The 16710-nt window shown below is 44.3% G+C and overlaps 1 protein-coding gene across 4 annotated transcripts in view; it reads right to left on the bottom strand.

The window, feature by feature from the left end:
- Nucleotides 1–16114, bottom strand: part of RASGRF2 (Ras protein specific guanine nucleotide releasing factor 2) — a 400547-nt gene extending 384433 nt beyond the window's left edge. The window contains exon 1 of one of the 4 annotated variants that reach the window (XM_069751051.1): nt 15242–16114. In XM_069751051.1, the coding sequence (XP_069607152.1) occupies nt 15242–15517 (276 nt within the window). In that variant the 5' untranslated portion in view covers nt 15518–16114. The remainder of the gene's footprint in view (nt 1–15241) is intronic. The other 3 variants (XM_069751070.1, XM_069751043.1, XM_069751060.1) reach the window with 3 other exon arrangements.
- Between the last annotated feature and the right edge of the window lie 596 nt (nt 16115–16710).

Here is a 16710-nt window from a genome sequence, read left to right as displayed (position 1 = left end):
GATCCTGTGTGGAATTATTCTGAGGCATACGACAGGGAGAAGGACTTGGGGATCCTAGTTAATGATAAACTTACCTGGAGCAGCCAGTGCCAGGCAGCAGCTGCCAAGGCAAACAGGATCATGGGGTGCATTAAAAGAGGTCTGGATACACATGATGAGAGCATCATACTGCCTCTGTACAAATCCCTAGTTAGACCGCACATGGAGTACTGTGTCCAGTTTTGGGCACCGGTGCTCAGGAAGGATATAATGGAACTAGAGAGAGTACAAAGGAGGGCAACAAAATTAATAAAGGGGATGGGAGAACTACAATACCCAGATAGATTAGCGAAATTAGGATTATTTAGTCTAGAAAAAAGACGACTGAGGGGCGATCTAATAACCATGTATAAGTATATAAGGGGACAATACAAATATCTCGCTGAGGATCTGTTTATACCAAGGAAGGTGACGGGCACAAGGGGGCATTCTTTGCGTCTGGAGGAGAGAAGGTTTTTCCACCAACATAGAAGAGGATTCTTTACTGTTAGGGCAGTGAGAATCAGGAATTGCTTGCCTGAGGAGGTGGTGATGGCGAACTCAGTCGAGGGGTTCAAGAGAGGCCTGGATGTCTTCCTGGAGCAGAACAATATTGTATCATACAATTAGTTTCTGTAGAAGGACGTAGATCTGGGGATTTATTATGATGGAATATAGGCTGAACTGGATGGACAAATGTCTTTTTTCGGCCTTACTATGTTACTATGAATGAGATTTGCCAAAATCTTATCTGAAATGCTGCTACTATGATACGGTGCAGATTTTAGCACCTGGAAAATCAGAAAGTGTTAAGTGCACCCGCCCTGTGTGTAGGTGCTCTCTGGCGTACCTGTGATGCCCAGAAAAATATACAGAGAGGCAGATCTTCCAGTGATACACTATGGAGCTGCTGCATGTCTATGACAAATGTTTGATCATGGTTTTGAATGCTTGTAACATTAACAATATAAAATAAAGAGCTGCTTGGAAGTTGACAGGAGAGAAGAAGCTAAATGAATGAATGTCATTCCTCTGTCATCTCTGGGAAATGCAGAAATTGCCAAAAGTACTTATTTTGATAATATTCCCTTTATCAGAAATATTAACACCATTTAAATATTTACACTAACTTGTGAAATGGAAGATACAATGAAAGATGAGGCATCCGGCGGCAAATTGCCATCTACTGTAGGTCAATGTAAAAGTCACAACCCCTACTATGAAATCCTGTTGCCTCTCCCTTTGTCAATCCCACTAGCATTAATCCACAGCTACTTTTAGATTACAGTGGGTTTTATTAAATTGGGATGCCTAGATTTACAATCAATACATACAGTAAAAGCATATTAATAACAATCTTTGCTTTACCTCTTTCCTAAGCTAATCCAGTAACTTTATATAGAATATCCATTATTCTTGTCATTACATTACCAGTAGATATAAAAACTACGCTGTCAGAGAAAGTCTGGAGTCTGACACTACTCATGGGGTTTGGTGTTCGGGAACCGTGCCAGCAGACGATTGGAGACGCCGCGCAGTCCTGCCCCACAGACTGTGTCCTAGTTAGTGGCTGCTGCTCATCCCTGCCTGCGCCCTCGCTCTAAAACCAGAGGATTCTAACCCTATTCCAATGGCCTACGCTAATCCCCTGCCTGTGACAGATTGCTGGCTGAGATTCAAGAACTGCTCATAATGGAAGCCAAGAAAGACATTTAATCAGCTTCTGCTCCGTGTTTATCCAAAGTACTAGTTTCTAACCTGTAGATGCCATCCCCACATAATATCCACCGCTGAGCTATCCATCCATCTACACTAAGGGAGATGTCATACAATTCAGGCCATTTAATGGACAACCTTTATATTTTTAGGAGACTTACTAAACCAGTTTATGGCCAAGGCTGGTCAGTGATCCCATTTGATTGTCAGCAGTATTTGCCACACTTCGAAGTGGAGACCTACTGTGCAGTATATATTGGCTTTCAAAAAGACAAACATGCATGATTTCGGGTTCCCTTTAAAGCAGGTTTCCTATGCTACTTCATGTGTCCAACAGGATAAAAATGGAGAAACTGAGCTTGGAGATAAAAAGAGTTCAATCATTTAATTAATGTCAATTACAAAGCCCTTTCAATGCTGAGAGCTAGAGAAGACCTCTGAGATCTGCTTTTCCTGACCACACACAATGATTGAGTGGTTTACTTGTAGGAGATTGATAACTCTATGGTACACAATCTCATTCCGGTGAATCTGTAAATCCCGGTGTGTGGTCAGGAGAAGCAGGACTCACAAGGTGTGCCAGTGAGTAGAACACACAGAAGTCATTGGCTCTACCAATGAGTGGGTGGAAGAAGCAGGGATCACAGGCACTCACTCACGAGTGTATAACATGGTTGAATGCTATTCAATGTTTTATCAGATACCACTCAGACCAATGTTCTACTATGAAGCAGCACAGATCTGATATTTTTTTTCTTATGCCGATTCGGCATGAAAAAAAAAAAAACAGCATGCTGCGAGTGGCTCCAGAATTCAAATCACGCGCACCCATACAAGACAAGTACGTGTGAAGCATCAGACTGCACTGGGATAACATCTGAGTGCAGTCTGACATCTGTGGACACCCCTTGAGAAAGGCTATAATCGCCGAAACGCGCGTCGGGGAGGACGCCCACAGGATTCCCCTACTGGCATAGGCAATATATACAGCCATTGTGGCTGCCCCATTATATACCAGCTGAATACTTCAATACTTTGCTCTGGGGTATCACTATGCAACAGAATATTCGGGATTAGGTGCAATAGATTTATACTGTGATTGCTGACAATGTTTACTGGTACCTTAATCTACTATTGTTCTTTCTGTGGGCGTTTTGTTCAGGACATGTGCGAGTGGGTGTTCTCTTTTTTCCCCCCTCCTCCTTGTGTCATCTGTACTTGGTCCTATTAATAAAAGTTATATTATGTTTATATATTTCATTTTCGGGAGTTTTTTGTCGTGTTTTTTCTCCGTATTATAATTAGTCTTGCGACATTCCGGTGTTATGTCCATAGACATCGCAGTTTTCCAAATATTAGATCCCATGTGACTATTTCTGTGATGTGTCATTTCAATAGGTGTTCTAAAAATCTGTGGACTCAGACAATGGAGAAGATGGAGAAATTAAGTTCTCCATCTTCTCCGCACCAGTGAAACAATTCTCGCATACGAGGGAACCAGATCGTAAGATTACATTTGGCAGGGTTTGAGCGGATTCTCTCGCATGAGAGAACATACGCTCGTGTGACCCCAGCCCATCACTGGCTGGAGGAAGCCGGAGTCACAACTATGGAATCAAGCCATAGAAGACAATACATCACCCAGCTTAAAGTCTCCCACTTAACTTTCAATTTTGTGAAAAGTGCTTTATCATTTATCCACATAAAGCATGTAGAACCAGTGCTCCATTCCTACAGGCTATTACCGCGATCCCTTTTTAATATGAAATCAAAAACGTATCGCCTATCAAGATGTCAAAGTTGGGAATAGCTCTAATTCTATAGATACTGAGCAGATAGATTCAGCTTCCACAACACATAGCCAAAAGATTTTATGCCTCCCGAGGAGCTATCCAGGAGACGCCGCTCCTTTCTTATATTCATATGTATTTTGTGAAGGAAATTCAACGAGGGACAGTTATTTTTTCAGGGACACAACAAGGGAGATACCGTGCCCTTAAAAGTAAAAGTGTTGGGAAGAACTGCTGAAGACTGATAAGAGCATTAGACATGGCGTCTGTGCTACTTGGAGAAAAAAGGGATCGAAACAACTCCAGAGAAAATGTCACCTATAAAGTATCTGTATGTAATTATTTGTAATCCTGCCGGAGTCTCATCAGTGTTGTGGTTCCTGTGTAGGCCATAGTCTTATGATGACTTTAAAAACTCCCAGTATCTCCTTACCAGTGTTAAATACATACTGGGAGTTATAGGTTCATGTGATACAATTGTACATGGGGCTGATCTGATGCTGAAGTTATCGCTGTACTAAGCTTGGTGATTTCATGTACTTACTGTGGCTTTGGCGCCGCATTCATGTACTGACAGTGGCTATCGTGCCGCATTCATATACTGACTGTGGTTCTGGCGCCGCTTTCATGTACGGATGGTGGTTCTGGCGCCACATTCATATACTGACGGTAGTTGTGACGCCGCATTCATGTACTTACTGACAGTGGTTCTGGCGCCGCATTCATGTACTGACGGTAGTTCTGGCGCCGCATTCATGTACTGACGGTGGTTGTGATTTTGCATATTTATTGAAAAAGAAAATATGAAATCATTTTTACATATTTTTTTGTCAATATGGAGTGTACATTTAGGATAAAAAAAAATAAACTTTTTTGAATTTACCAAAGGGCTGCAATGAAACAATGGGTGAAAAATTTAATTTAATTTAAAGGGGTTGAAATACTTTTTGTAGTGTGTGCGTGTGTGTGTGTGCGCGTATATATATATATATATATATATATATATATATATATATATATATATATATATCTCTATAATTGTCTAAGGGTTTTTCTGTCTGTCTGTCTGTCCTGGAAATCCCGCGTCTCTGATTGGTCGAGGCCGCCAGGCGTCGGTGGGCGTCGCGGTCCGGCATCTTCCATCTTCATATGATGACGTCCTCTTCTTTGCTTCTTGCCGCGGCTCCTGCGCAGGCGTACTTTATCTGCCCTGTTGAGGGCAGAGCAAAGTACTGGAGTGCGCAGGCGCTGGGCCTCTCTGACCTTTCCAGGCGCCTGCGCACTGCAGTACTTTGTTCTGCTATCAACAGGGCAGACAAAGTACGCCTTATATAATACAATTTACAGAGTCCATATAATAGCAGTAGTTTTAATGCATAACCAGAAGTGTCAACTTTACATAGTACAATTCTGACAGTGCCAATTACTGAACGCTTACTCTCGCAACCACATGCGCTACTACACCAAGGTTCCTCCTGTATGAGCATTCAGTTCTGACGAAGGTCCCTAGTAGGACCGAAAACGTTCAACAATAATGAATGCAAAATAAAATAAAAAGGAACTTCATTCTCACAAAAAAAAATGTTTGTCTTTGAGTGCCAAGTTTATTTGATATTATAGTGCCAATCAATGCAGGGTGTGAACATTTACCAGGATACTTTACTTACAATATACAGGTGAAAGGACTATCCAATTACGGAATAAGAAAGTCATAGTCCTCTGTAAATGACCAATTAACAGCACTTTATCATTTACAACACAGGCATTCAATACATAAATGTATCTTCAGCTAGTATTGGGGGTGTGAGATATTAGTCAACAATAATTTCCTATAATCTTTGTTTTGCCACAGAAGCCCCTAAAATTGTGCATGGTATGTCAGGCCTGTAACATTTTCTAACTAAGGCTACAGTTGCACATCTGTGTGTGAGAGTGTTACCAACAGAGCCCAACTTTTCCTCAAGTGCCACCCTGGTTGTATCCATGTTTTTTTCTCATCTCTTTTTTTTCTAGCTGAGCATAATAAATGCAAGATGTAAAATGTAAAAAAAGATCCTTCTGCTCACCCGTCCAGTCCTCAATGCTTCTTATCGCCACCGCTAGTGCTGAAATCCATAGAAGTTCATGACGCTCACGGCAGCGATAAGAAGATGCGACTAGGACCGGATTGGTGATGATAAAGAGCCGGAGAGGTTAGGGGTAAGGAAAGTTACTGGTTTATACATGGACATTGTGCTATTGAGAACAAAGTATGTCTTCTGTGTTTCATCCATTTTATTCGGATCCCAGTAGACTTTGAAGGCAGAGTCTGTCTGATCCTGATGAGAACTGGACATGCGCCAAGTCTCACGAACTGGAGACATGGATCCATTATTAAGGATGTCTGCTTGAATCAATAAAACTCTATGGGTCCGTGTGTTGTACAAGAAAGAAAAAACAAATGACCGCACAAGGACATGTCACACAAATGTGCGATTGTGGCAGCCTAACTCTACCTTGGCCGTTCTCCAAAGTTAGGTCTCATTCAGAGGTCCATTTTTCTCATACGACAGCTATTTGTATTTGTCATAGATAGCACTTGTACCTCTGATAGGCTAAGGGGCTGTTCACATGTCCATGATATTTGGCAGAATGAGTGGTCCATGCAAAATCGCAGAGGCAGGTTCCATTTTGATCCCCGTGTCTGACCAGAAATGGCAGTGCAAGACCATGGCTCCATGAAAACAAATTGGACAGCATTCCGATTTTCACAGACTGTCACATAGAAGGTGGAGATTGTTTTTTCTCTCCACGTACATGAAAAACTGATGACATTTGGATCACATTAATCGGTCCGTTTTTCTCATACATGAGTTAATGGATGTCTGAGTGAGCGCTTACTGCTTTGCTTGGGACTGGCCTCAGTGGTGGCCAAAGACCAGTAATTTCCTACAGATTTCATATGCATGTCCTGGCAAGATGGGAAAAGACAGAGACAGATGGGAGACTCCAGCAGAATTCGAAAAAGGGGCATTAGGGATGGGTGAAGGGAATAGGAGGTTTTTTTCTTGCTGCATTCCTTAAAAAAACAAAAAAACAACAACAAACACCCATATAAATAATCTGCGGTTGAAAATAAAGTGGTAACTGTGTGTGGTGGGGATTGTAATGCTGAATGAAGAATGGAGACTTTATAACTGAAGCTTTTTATTTTGTTTATTTTTTTTTTTTATATAAATGTCCTCTATGAACCAGCACCACGTTTACTAAAAAAAAAAAACAACAAAAAAAAAAAACAGAAAGTTCCCTTTATCTCAACTTTTCCCAGCCACCACCACCTGAGAAAAGTTAAGAATATCTTTCTGGTAAACCACAAAGTAGAGTCCAAAATACATTTCCAGTCCTTCACACCACTCAACATTATCCTTGACTTGAAGCCAAAGAAAAAGAGGATATTGTGCTGATCCTCAGAGAGCCATACAAAGACATATATTGACACAGAATTAACCTCTTCAGTGTGGAGTTATTCCATCCCTAAGAACAGGGACTGATCATCTGCTCGGCTCTTGTTTATGGCATTGAGCAATTATATCCTTATATTGATTCTTTAATTATTATTACCAGAGCAAAGCTAAATGCAAATATATAGACTAAACATCAGATGTCGGGGAACATTATACTAATCTATCCTGCTAGAAAACATTAGGATGGCGGGATCATGCCGATCCTACACACTCAATTATCATCATCATGTACTATCTGAGATTCCACACTGAATATGCATGCATTATGTGTGATAGGAACTGGTTAAAGAAATTTAAAGTGAAAGTTCTCCTTTGGACTTTTAGATTCTTAAAGGGAACCTGGAACCCCCAAAATGGAAGTTGAGCTAAGCCCACCGGCATCAGGGGCTCATCTACAGCTTTCTGGAATGTTATAGATAGGCCCCCCCTCCTCCCTATGTATCCTGAAAGAAAAAGAGGTTAGATTATACTCACCCAGGGGCGGTCCCGTGCGGTGGGCGTCGCGGTCCAGTCCGGGGCCTCCCATCTTCTTACGATCGTGTCCTCTTCTTGTCTTCACGCCGCAGTTCTTCCGATTCGTTATTTCACTTACCCCATGTACAGGACATTTCAGTAGCTTAGGTATCCAAGGTTATGGCATCTAACAACTAAATAACTGCACTATGAGTGGTCACAACCATGGATACCTAAGCTACCGCAATGCCCTGCACATGAGGTAAGCAACAAAGAGAATCAGAAGAACTAATCTAATTGGAGGCATTTGCTGATATTATTACTCCTACTATAAATTGGGACAGGATCTTGGAAATAGGAAGATGGGAATACCCCTTTAAAATTTAAAACACTTGGCCTTTTTCTTTGAGAAGCACTGCCATAGCTGTCAACAGTAGAGCCAAGATACTATACCAGACATCGCCCTTGGGAGGATGTGGCGCTGGCTAAAATAAAGGAAATTATGTTTTCCTAACTTTAGAAAAGTCTTTTAATTCACACAGTTAAAAAACAAATAAAAAAATAAATCGCAAAGTGTGAGCTTGGCCCAAATCTGATTAATGACCGGCCCCCGCCATGCCCCTACTTCTCAAACTGCAGACAAGGAGACGTTATCAAGAGGCTGGCGTGTCAGGAGCTGCTCCTCACTGCTCACCCCTCCATCTGGGACATTACAGCAGTGTGCAGCTCCATGCTGTTACTATCAGCCAGTCTCCTGTAGAAAACAGATGATATCCCCTCTTCTCAGGCAGCCTGTTACTTACAGGGGTGAGGTGCACACTGCTGTGTGACATAATGTCCAAAACGAGAGGGGGAGAATGAGGAGCAGCTCCTGTCATACATACGGTAATTATACGTGTTAAAAGGATAGTAGAACTACACTGGGCATCTCATCCTTACAGTTTGGGGGCAGGGACAGTCAAAAACTTTCTTTTTATCTCCCTGGAGTACCCCTTTAAGGCTGTGCCACCTACCTATTGAATCACTCAAACAACTGTCTACTCATGTAGATGAAATCTTACTTAATTTCTCCTAGTTTATGGCCTCTTTGTTAAAAAAACTCAAGTCATTCATGGGACTGAAAGTCCATTCGAGTTTGGTGTACTTCGTGTCAAGCTCATCAACACAGGAGAGCAAAGGCTTGACACCCCAAGCACAATCGCAGGTACTGAAACTTGCATGGCCAACAGCCGAAAGCTGAACAGTACCAAGATTCGTACTCCAAGCTAACCCTCTACAAGCCACAATATTAGATCAAAGTGCGTATGGTTTCTTTTGTACTTCAGAACATATATACCGTAATCATCTCACTCACCCAGCATCACTGTAAAATTAAAAGGAACAGGGAGAAGGGCGGGGAGAACCTGTAGGGAGTCACCCACTGGACTCTTCTGTGCTCCGACTTTTCTCCCCATGCCTGGCTCGTTTTCCAATCTATGTAGATTATGAGGTTAAAGGGTTTCTTACCTACGAAGCACCTGCCCGCAATCGCACCCGATTCTTCATGCTTATGGATTTGCTGAAAAGACTGCTCACAACTGCATTTGTTCTAGAAGTAGTTATCCATAACAAAATACATTTTTATCGTAAACGCAATCAAATGTAAAAAAGTGTCTTTTAGCCGTGTACTTTAATTTGAAACTTTGATGGGTTTTCATGTACTTCAGTTGATGGCCCATCATTAATAATGGCTCATCATTATTTCTGTAATTGGCATCACACTCCTAACAATTAAAAAGAGGGGTTGCAAGTGAATAGGTTGCATAACCAGGTACAGTTCATATTTTGGCTAGGCCATAAATATGATCTTGCTGGAATACCCCATTTAAGTGGTCATCCAGTCAAGACATGTTTCTCATTGAAGCCAAGGACGTGATCAACTAGTCCCTGCAGGACCATAAACCCCTGAGTGATCAGTTGCCAACACTTGTTCAAGATGCAGCAGGCCGTACATTCTTCCTGCAGTGCCCCTTGCAGGGAAAGTGAACTATTGCAAGCAATAAATGAATGACCATGTAATAAATGACAAGACAAACTCCACCAAAGCACTATCGAATCTTTTTTTTAACGGTGGATTCCCAAGAGAGAATGAAGGGGTCACAGCTCTGCGCTCCCATTATAGATTTTCCTCTGCACAGTGGTGGTCCCATTCAAGTCAAGTGGACATCTGCGGTTCCCTATGCGGCTGGGTGGGAAGAGATGGCTGCTGTGCAAGTGAAAGCTGTGAAGGTAACAAGTAGTGCGGTGCTTTCATTATTAGGGTCAGTATGGGTCCCAGAAGTCTGCAATGTAGCTAACAAAAATATAGGCGGTCAGAAATCTTAAATTTTTCTATAAATGGCACATGTATTTGTTGCACTACCAACCTCAATCATTTCCGCAATTTGGGACTCCGATCGGTAAAATGAGGACAACATTTTCATGCCCTAATGCACTTCCAGACACAACTTCAGAAAATGATCTCTTGCTGCTGGCGCAGCGCTTTGGGGGTCATAAATGGATTAACTGGCTTATCTTTTAAAGGACTACACTCTCATAATAATGGTTTGGAGTGTGGCAAAAGTTCACTTTAAATGAAAGGTGCACAGGAGACGACCAGTGATAATAGAGCTGATTACACAATTGTAGCGTTCTCATTCATTTATTCTATCCACAATATCCCAGCCTGACAGTCAGGGAGACGGTACAAAGCACCTGCCCCGGGTGCTGGAGAGATGCCTATATGACATGACAGCAGGTCCAACTTGCCCAATTCTTGATATTTGTGAAGTCTCACGGCATTTTTATTTGTAAACTGTCTGAAACCTCAGGTTAAATAGAGGACTTAGAGAAAATGAGAAATGTAATACAGAGACAGACACGGCACAGAATGGAATTATGCCCAGACTGCGCCTCTCTAATCTGCAGACTACCCAGTAACCTGATGTGACCTCTAGCTAGGCTGACCAGTTGGCATTACAAGAAGGGACAGCAGCTGGTCGTGCCCTTACTTGATGTCGCCGAGATTACACAAGGATGCTCTCCAGGTATATTCACAATTTGTTCTATAAATTCAAGTGCTTTTTTTTTAGTAAAAAGAAAGATTCCACACTTTAGAACAGGACATGCAGAGTCTGTGAAATGTTATGACACAACTATGACACCGTTCTGATAATAAACTTTATTTATATAGCGCCAACATATTCCGCAGCGCTTTACAGTTTAAGGCTATGTGCACATGTTGCGGATTAGCCGCAGGAATTTTTTGTGCGGATTCTGCCACTGTTGGCAGAAAACGCAGGTGCGGATTTGACGTGTTTTTTACCCCTGCAGATTTCTATAATGGAATGGGTACAAAAACACTGCAAAAAAGTGACATGCTACTTCTTTTAATCCGCAGCGTTTCAGTACGGAATTTTCCGCACCATTAACACAGCTTTTTTTTCACATGGATTTACATTGTACTGTAAATCACTTGTGGATCTGCAGCGTTTCTGCACGGTAAAAAACGCTGCGGATCCGCAGGAAATCCGCAACGTGGGCACATACCCTAACAGTTTCAAACAAGTCATAAGTAACAACGTTGACAATACAATAATTATAGCACAAAAAGATTTGTGCTAAATCTGATAAAAGTGATAAAAAGATTTTCCACCGCTATAAAAACGTGATGAACTTTACATTCCCGTGTCAGATGGAGGAAACTGATTAATAGATGACGGTCAGTGTAAAGGGGATGTTTCATGACAGACAGTTATGGCATACCCCCAGGTATCTACCATGAAGGTGTATAGATGTGGGATCCACCTCCATCTCTAGATGGGGATCACCTGATCCCCCATTCTAACTTGCTGGCCCCAGTGACCATAGAGGTGACCGCGCCCTCCTCAGTTCTGTAGGGAAGGAATGGAGGAGAATTACATGTGCTCGACCTCCGCCCCATTCAAACAGGGTTCTGCCGAGAACCCTTCTTGGGATCGGCAGGGGGTCCAGCGATTCTTTCTCCCTGCAATCAATAAGTTCTCTCTTAGGGTATGTGCACACGTTGCGGATTCTCTGCGGATACGCAGGGTTTTTTGAGGTGCAGAAATGCTGCAGATCCACAATTGGTTTACAGTACAATGTAAATGAATGAGAAAAAAAAAATGCTGTGCACACTTTGCGGAAAATCCGCTGCGGAAACGCTGCGGTTTAAAAGAAGTAGCATGTCACTTCTTTTTTTGTGAATCTGCAGCGGTTTTGTACCCATTCCATTATAGAAAACTGCATGGGTAAAAACCGCAGCAAATCCGCAAGAAAACCGCACAAAAACGCACAAAAAACGCTGTGGAACCACAGGTGCGTTTTCTGCCAGGAGAGGCAGAATCCGCACCAGAAATTCCTAAGCCTAATCCGCAACGTGTGCACATAGCCTTATGTCATTGATAGGGGTTAACATAGATTTGACTCAACCACTTGAATTATATATCGGCACCTGATTTCAGATCCCCTCCCAGTTTCATCAGCTCTGCTTCCATGTTTTTCTAACGCAGAGATCTTCCACCCGCCCATCTGTGTGTAACGAGATTGTAAGTTAAACATCCCCATCTGTTATGCTGGTAGCATGGGGTTAAATGGAGTCCATAACCTGGTGAGGTCTGGTGCATGGGGTGCACCTTGACTTAAAGGGGGCATTCACATCTCCAAGATCCTAACCCAATATGTAGTAGGAATAATAATATTAGAAAATACCTCCAAATAGAAATGTAGTATAGTTCTTCTGATTCGCTAAGTAACTTACTCCATTCGCAGGGCATCACAGTAGCTTAGATATCCATGGTTCCGACCACTCATATAGAGACAGTTACTTAGTTGTTAGCAACCTACTACTTATTGGGATAGCATATTTGGAAGTATTCGGCTGGGTTCACACTGCGTTAGCGTGACCCGTTTAACGGACTACGTTACACCGCGGCATTACGCGGTGTAACATAGTCCGTTAACGCCGCCATTACTTTCAATGGCGGACGCATTGCTAGCGCACGCCCACAATGGGCGTGCGCTAGCGATGTGCTGTCATTGAGTGACGGACCCGAGACGCGGGCTGCAGCGTTTCCGGGTCCGTCACTGCTAGCGCAGATGGAGCTAGCAGATGCTCCATCTGCGCTAGCGCTGTGCAAACGTCGGCACTTGCGTTAGTGCAGTCCGTTTAACGGATGTGTTGAACGGACTGCACTAACGCAGTGTGATCTTATCCTTACATGGTGGCTCAGTGGTTAGCGCTGGGGTTCTGGGTTCAAATCCCACCAAGGACAACATCTACAAGGAGTTTGTATGTTCTCCCCGTGTTTGCGTGGATTTCCTCTCAAACTACAAAGACATTCTGATAGGGAAATTAATTATGAGCCCCCATGGGGACAGTGATGATGATGTCTGTAACGTGCTGTGGAATTTAATGGCGCTATAAAAATTAGTTAAATAAACACATTTACTAATATTACTTCATATTGGAATAGAATCTGGGAATACCAAATTTAAGTCCGGTTTCGCAAATCCAACATTTGTGGCCCAAGTATGGACCACAATGTCCGGATCTATCGCAGATCTCCTGACCCAAACTCAACAGACTCAAATATATAAGGTTGTTAGGTTCGGATCAGGAGACTCGTTACCAATCTTGACATTGTGGTCCGTCCTTGGACCATGAATGCCGAACATGTGAAACGGGCTTAACTGGCTGCTTAGACCACAATGGTGACCTGCTTTAACCCAAGAATGGCAATTTTAAGTATGCCAAGAAAAGACCACAAAGTAGAGACCAGCAGTGAACGGTTAAGCATCACAGTGGGAGAGGTAGGGACAGGACATTACCTAACTTTTAGCAATTTTCAATCACGTCTGGAGGGATCACAGCAGTGCACATTAATATAACACTGAACGTGTTCTGAAGTGGTCTCAGCATAAAATCTGAGTGCAGCAGTCAGGTACGAAGGTGCGCGTGTGTCTGCAGGTACGGAGCACGAGGGTCACAGACAACGTTAGGAGACCCGAACAAAGCGTTCCATGTGAAGAAGGTTTCCAGCTACCAGTTATACCAACAGATGGGAAACATCCCAAGACATGGTCCTCGGACAAGACGCCTATACTAAAGTCTGACGCTGAATTCCAGGATTGCTGATGTACACTGCTCTGAATGGAATTAATGCAACATCCCATTTGCGTATTAGGTCAGAGCGGTTGTTCTGCAGCTTCTGTGACATAAGAAACATAATTCTTGTTTTATTCTTCTGTGACTGCCCATACATCGCACTGTGGTTTGCAGAAATCCATGCGCTTCCTGCAGAGACAACTCACTTGTTACCTATGACATCCTAATGGTTGGGAGATTTAGCGGAGTATAGCGTCCCCCCTGTGTAAGGAGAAGGTGGTTCAGCAGATGGTAAGCAGGGAGTGATTGGGGAAGGGTGCCCGGGCTGCTCGAGCCCTGCTGGAACAGAGATGCCCCCGAATCTTTCCCATACAGAGCACATAGTGAGTTATGCTAGAAGTCCTGACACTGCCCGTCTGAGCCCAAGCCCTGCTGTGTATATGAGCCCGGCTCCGGGGCATAGTGGCCGGTTTCAGAACAGTTACTTATATGGAATAAGGGTATGTGCACACGTTGTGGATTCTCTGCGGATCTGCAGCTTTTTTTGCGGTGCAGAAACGTAGCAGATCCGCAATTGATTTACAGTACAATGTAAATCAATGAGAAAAAAAAATGCTGTGCACACTTTGCGGAAAATCCGCTGCGGAAACGCTGCGGTTTAAAAGTAGCATGTCACCTCTTTTTTGTGAATCTGCAGCGTTTTTGTACCTATTCCATTATAGAAAATCGCAGGGGTAAAAAAACGCAGCAAATCTGCAAGAAAACTGCACAAAAAACGCTGCGGAGCCGCACAAAGACAGCGACAAATCCGCAGGTGCGTTTTCTGCCAGGAGAGGCAGAATCCGCACCAGAAATTCCTAAGCCTAATCCGCAAGGTGTGCACATAGCCTTAGGCAAGTGATGATAATGGCTGTATTTCTATGGCGCCAACATGTTCCATGGCACTTTGCAATGTAGAGGGGTAATAAAGACCCCATACACGCTCAGACAGCTGGGTTCGTATGACTTCCCTCCAATGTTTATGGGGGTCTATAGATTTTAGAATTAAAGGGGCTCACCCTGCACAGGTAAGGTATCACCACCTGAGTATGACTTACCAAGGAACCAATTACTGGACCTCACCATGCAGCACTGACATATAACAGAGGAGATCAGCCACCATATACTGTAAGAGGAAAGTCTTCTATCTCTGGCCGGCATTGGATCTGGATTGGAGGAGTATTGTGATCATTTCCCCACAAGGAGCCATTGGGCAGCAGCATCGCCACTCGCTATATGTTATAGGGCACCTTCATGTACAAAACTAAACGAAGAGCCAAAAGTTCTGCTCCCACCTGCCAGTGACCCCATACTGTGCCCACAGACCACCTTCTCCTGCATCACCCATGGGAGTCTAAAAAGATTACAAAATGTAATAACTTTTACAAGCAAAACACCGCAGTCAGGAATCAATAATATAGACCATCACACCTGGGCATCGTCACTATAGGTGACAGCCTACAGTATAGCAATCACAGAAAGAGGCGGTTAATGAAGGGTTAAAGAGCCATTCTACCTGTGACCTCTCCTCTGCAGGCACCATGGTTAACACTATCGTTCCCAGAGCCCATCCTTACCTGCTTCTCCATGGTCTCCTTCCCCCCACTGGCCACTATGGGCGCTGGGACCCTCTCACAGCTGCAGCCTTCCAGCATGTACATCCCCGAGGGTCTTCCACTTTGCTCTGTCTCGAAGTAGAAGAGGACATTTTGGAACAGAGCGAACCACTTTTCGTGCCACCTGCTGGTTTCGGTGGCCTTTTTGCCGAGAGTGCCCCTTTTGGTGCCCTCCTTGCGGGCCAGGAAGGCCAGGTACAACGCATGGCCCTCGTTACACCGGACGCTCTTCTGCATGATCCGGACCTTCAGGGCATATTCCCCCCAGCAGCGACCCCTGGGGAAGGACACTGGGCGCACCGTGGTGCCGTGCCCCTTACAGCTGGATGCCAGTGGGCTCAGAGGGTGCAGTGTGCCAGGGTCAGTGTGCACATGGGCATCCTCACGGTGCGGCTCCGGATCAGCAGGTGCTATCAGCCGGGCTGTGCCTGCAGGTGAGGCGCCTGCCTCGGATTAGCCGGGACTTCTCGCCGCGGGGTCCTGCTCTGTGGAGAAGCAGCGACAAGTCTTCTGCGGAGATCCCACGTGTAGAGAGTCGCAGGGTCCCACTCCCAAACTTACTTCCTCCCCCCACCCAGATCCACAGCACGGCTCCGGGAGCTTCGCCAGCTGAGCGCGCAGGAATGCAGGCGTCCGGCAGGGGGCGCAGTACTCGGCTTTGTGCGGAACCAAGAGTGAGCAGCACAGGCTCCTCCGCGCCCCCGACAGTCCGTGCTGCCTCTGTGTGTGCCGGGGCCCGTGACTGCAGCCTGACCGGGCATCACCGTGAGAACAGTCACTGCCGGTGCACGCCTCAGCTCCGGGAGTCTAGGGGCGTCAGTGCTCTGTGTGCCCATGTAGCGCAGTGTGAGGCAACCTTAGAAATGCGCTAGCTGGAGAGCCCGGTGTTGCCCGGGCATAGTGACTAGCTGTGGTTAGTGATAACAAATTATAATGATTATATTGCACATAAAAACGTTTCACATCGTATATTCAACACTACAGATTTGCAACACTTTAAATGATTACCCAAGTATTGATAGTATTTTATTTTTAACTCATTCAAGAGCCTTTTGATAAACATTTTTGGTTTTTCCTTCCTGTGAAAAGTATTTGTAAGCTAAAACTTGGAGTAAAACAATCAAAGGTTATTGGAAACAACGTCACCACTTCTGTATTTTTCTCCAACTCGTGGTTTTGGCTTATAAATACTGAGGTAAAATACTGACCAAATACTAAACGGGTGAATGTGGCCTTAGGCTACTTTCACACTAGCGTCGGCCCGTCGCAGTGCATCGGGCCGACGTACCGACGCATCCTGTCTCAACGCTGCACAACGGTGGCAGCGGATGCATTATTACAACGCATCCGCTGCCCCATTGTGAGTTGCGGGGAGGAGGGGGGCGGAGTTCCGGCCACGCATGCGCGGTCGGAAATAGCGGACACGACGC

The sequence above is a fragment of the Ranitomeya imitator genome, chromosome 1 (assembly GCF_032444005.1).
Source record: "Ranitomeya imitator isolate aRanImi1 chromosome 1, aRanImi1.pri, whole genome shotgun sequence".
NCBI classification, from domain to species: Eukaryota; Metazoa; Chordata; class Amphibia; order Anura; family Dendrobatidae; genus Ranitomeya; species Ranitomeya imitator.
This window is presented reverse-complemented; position numbering and strand designations above follow the sequence as displayed.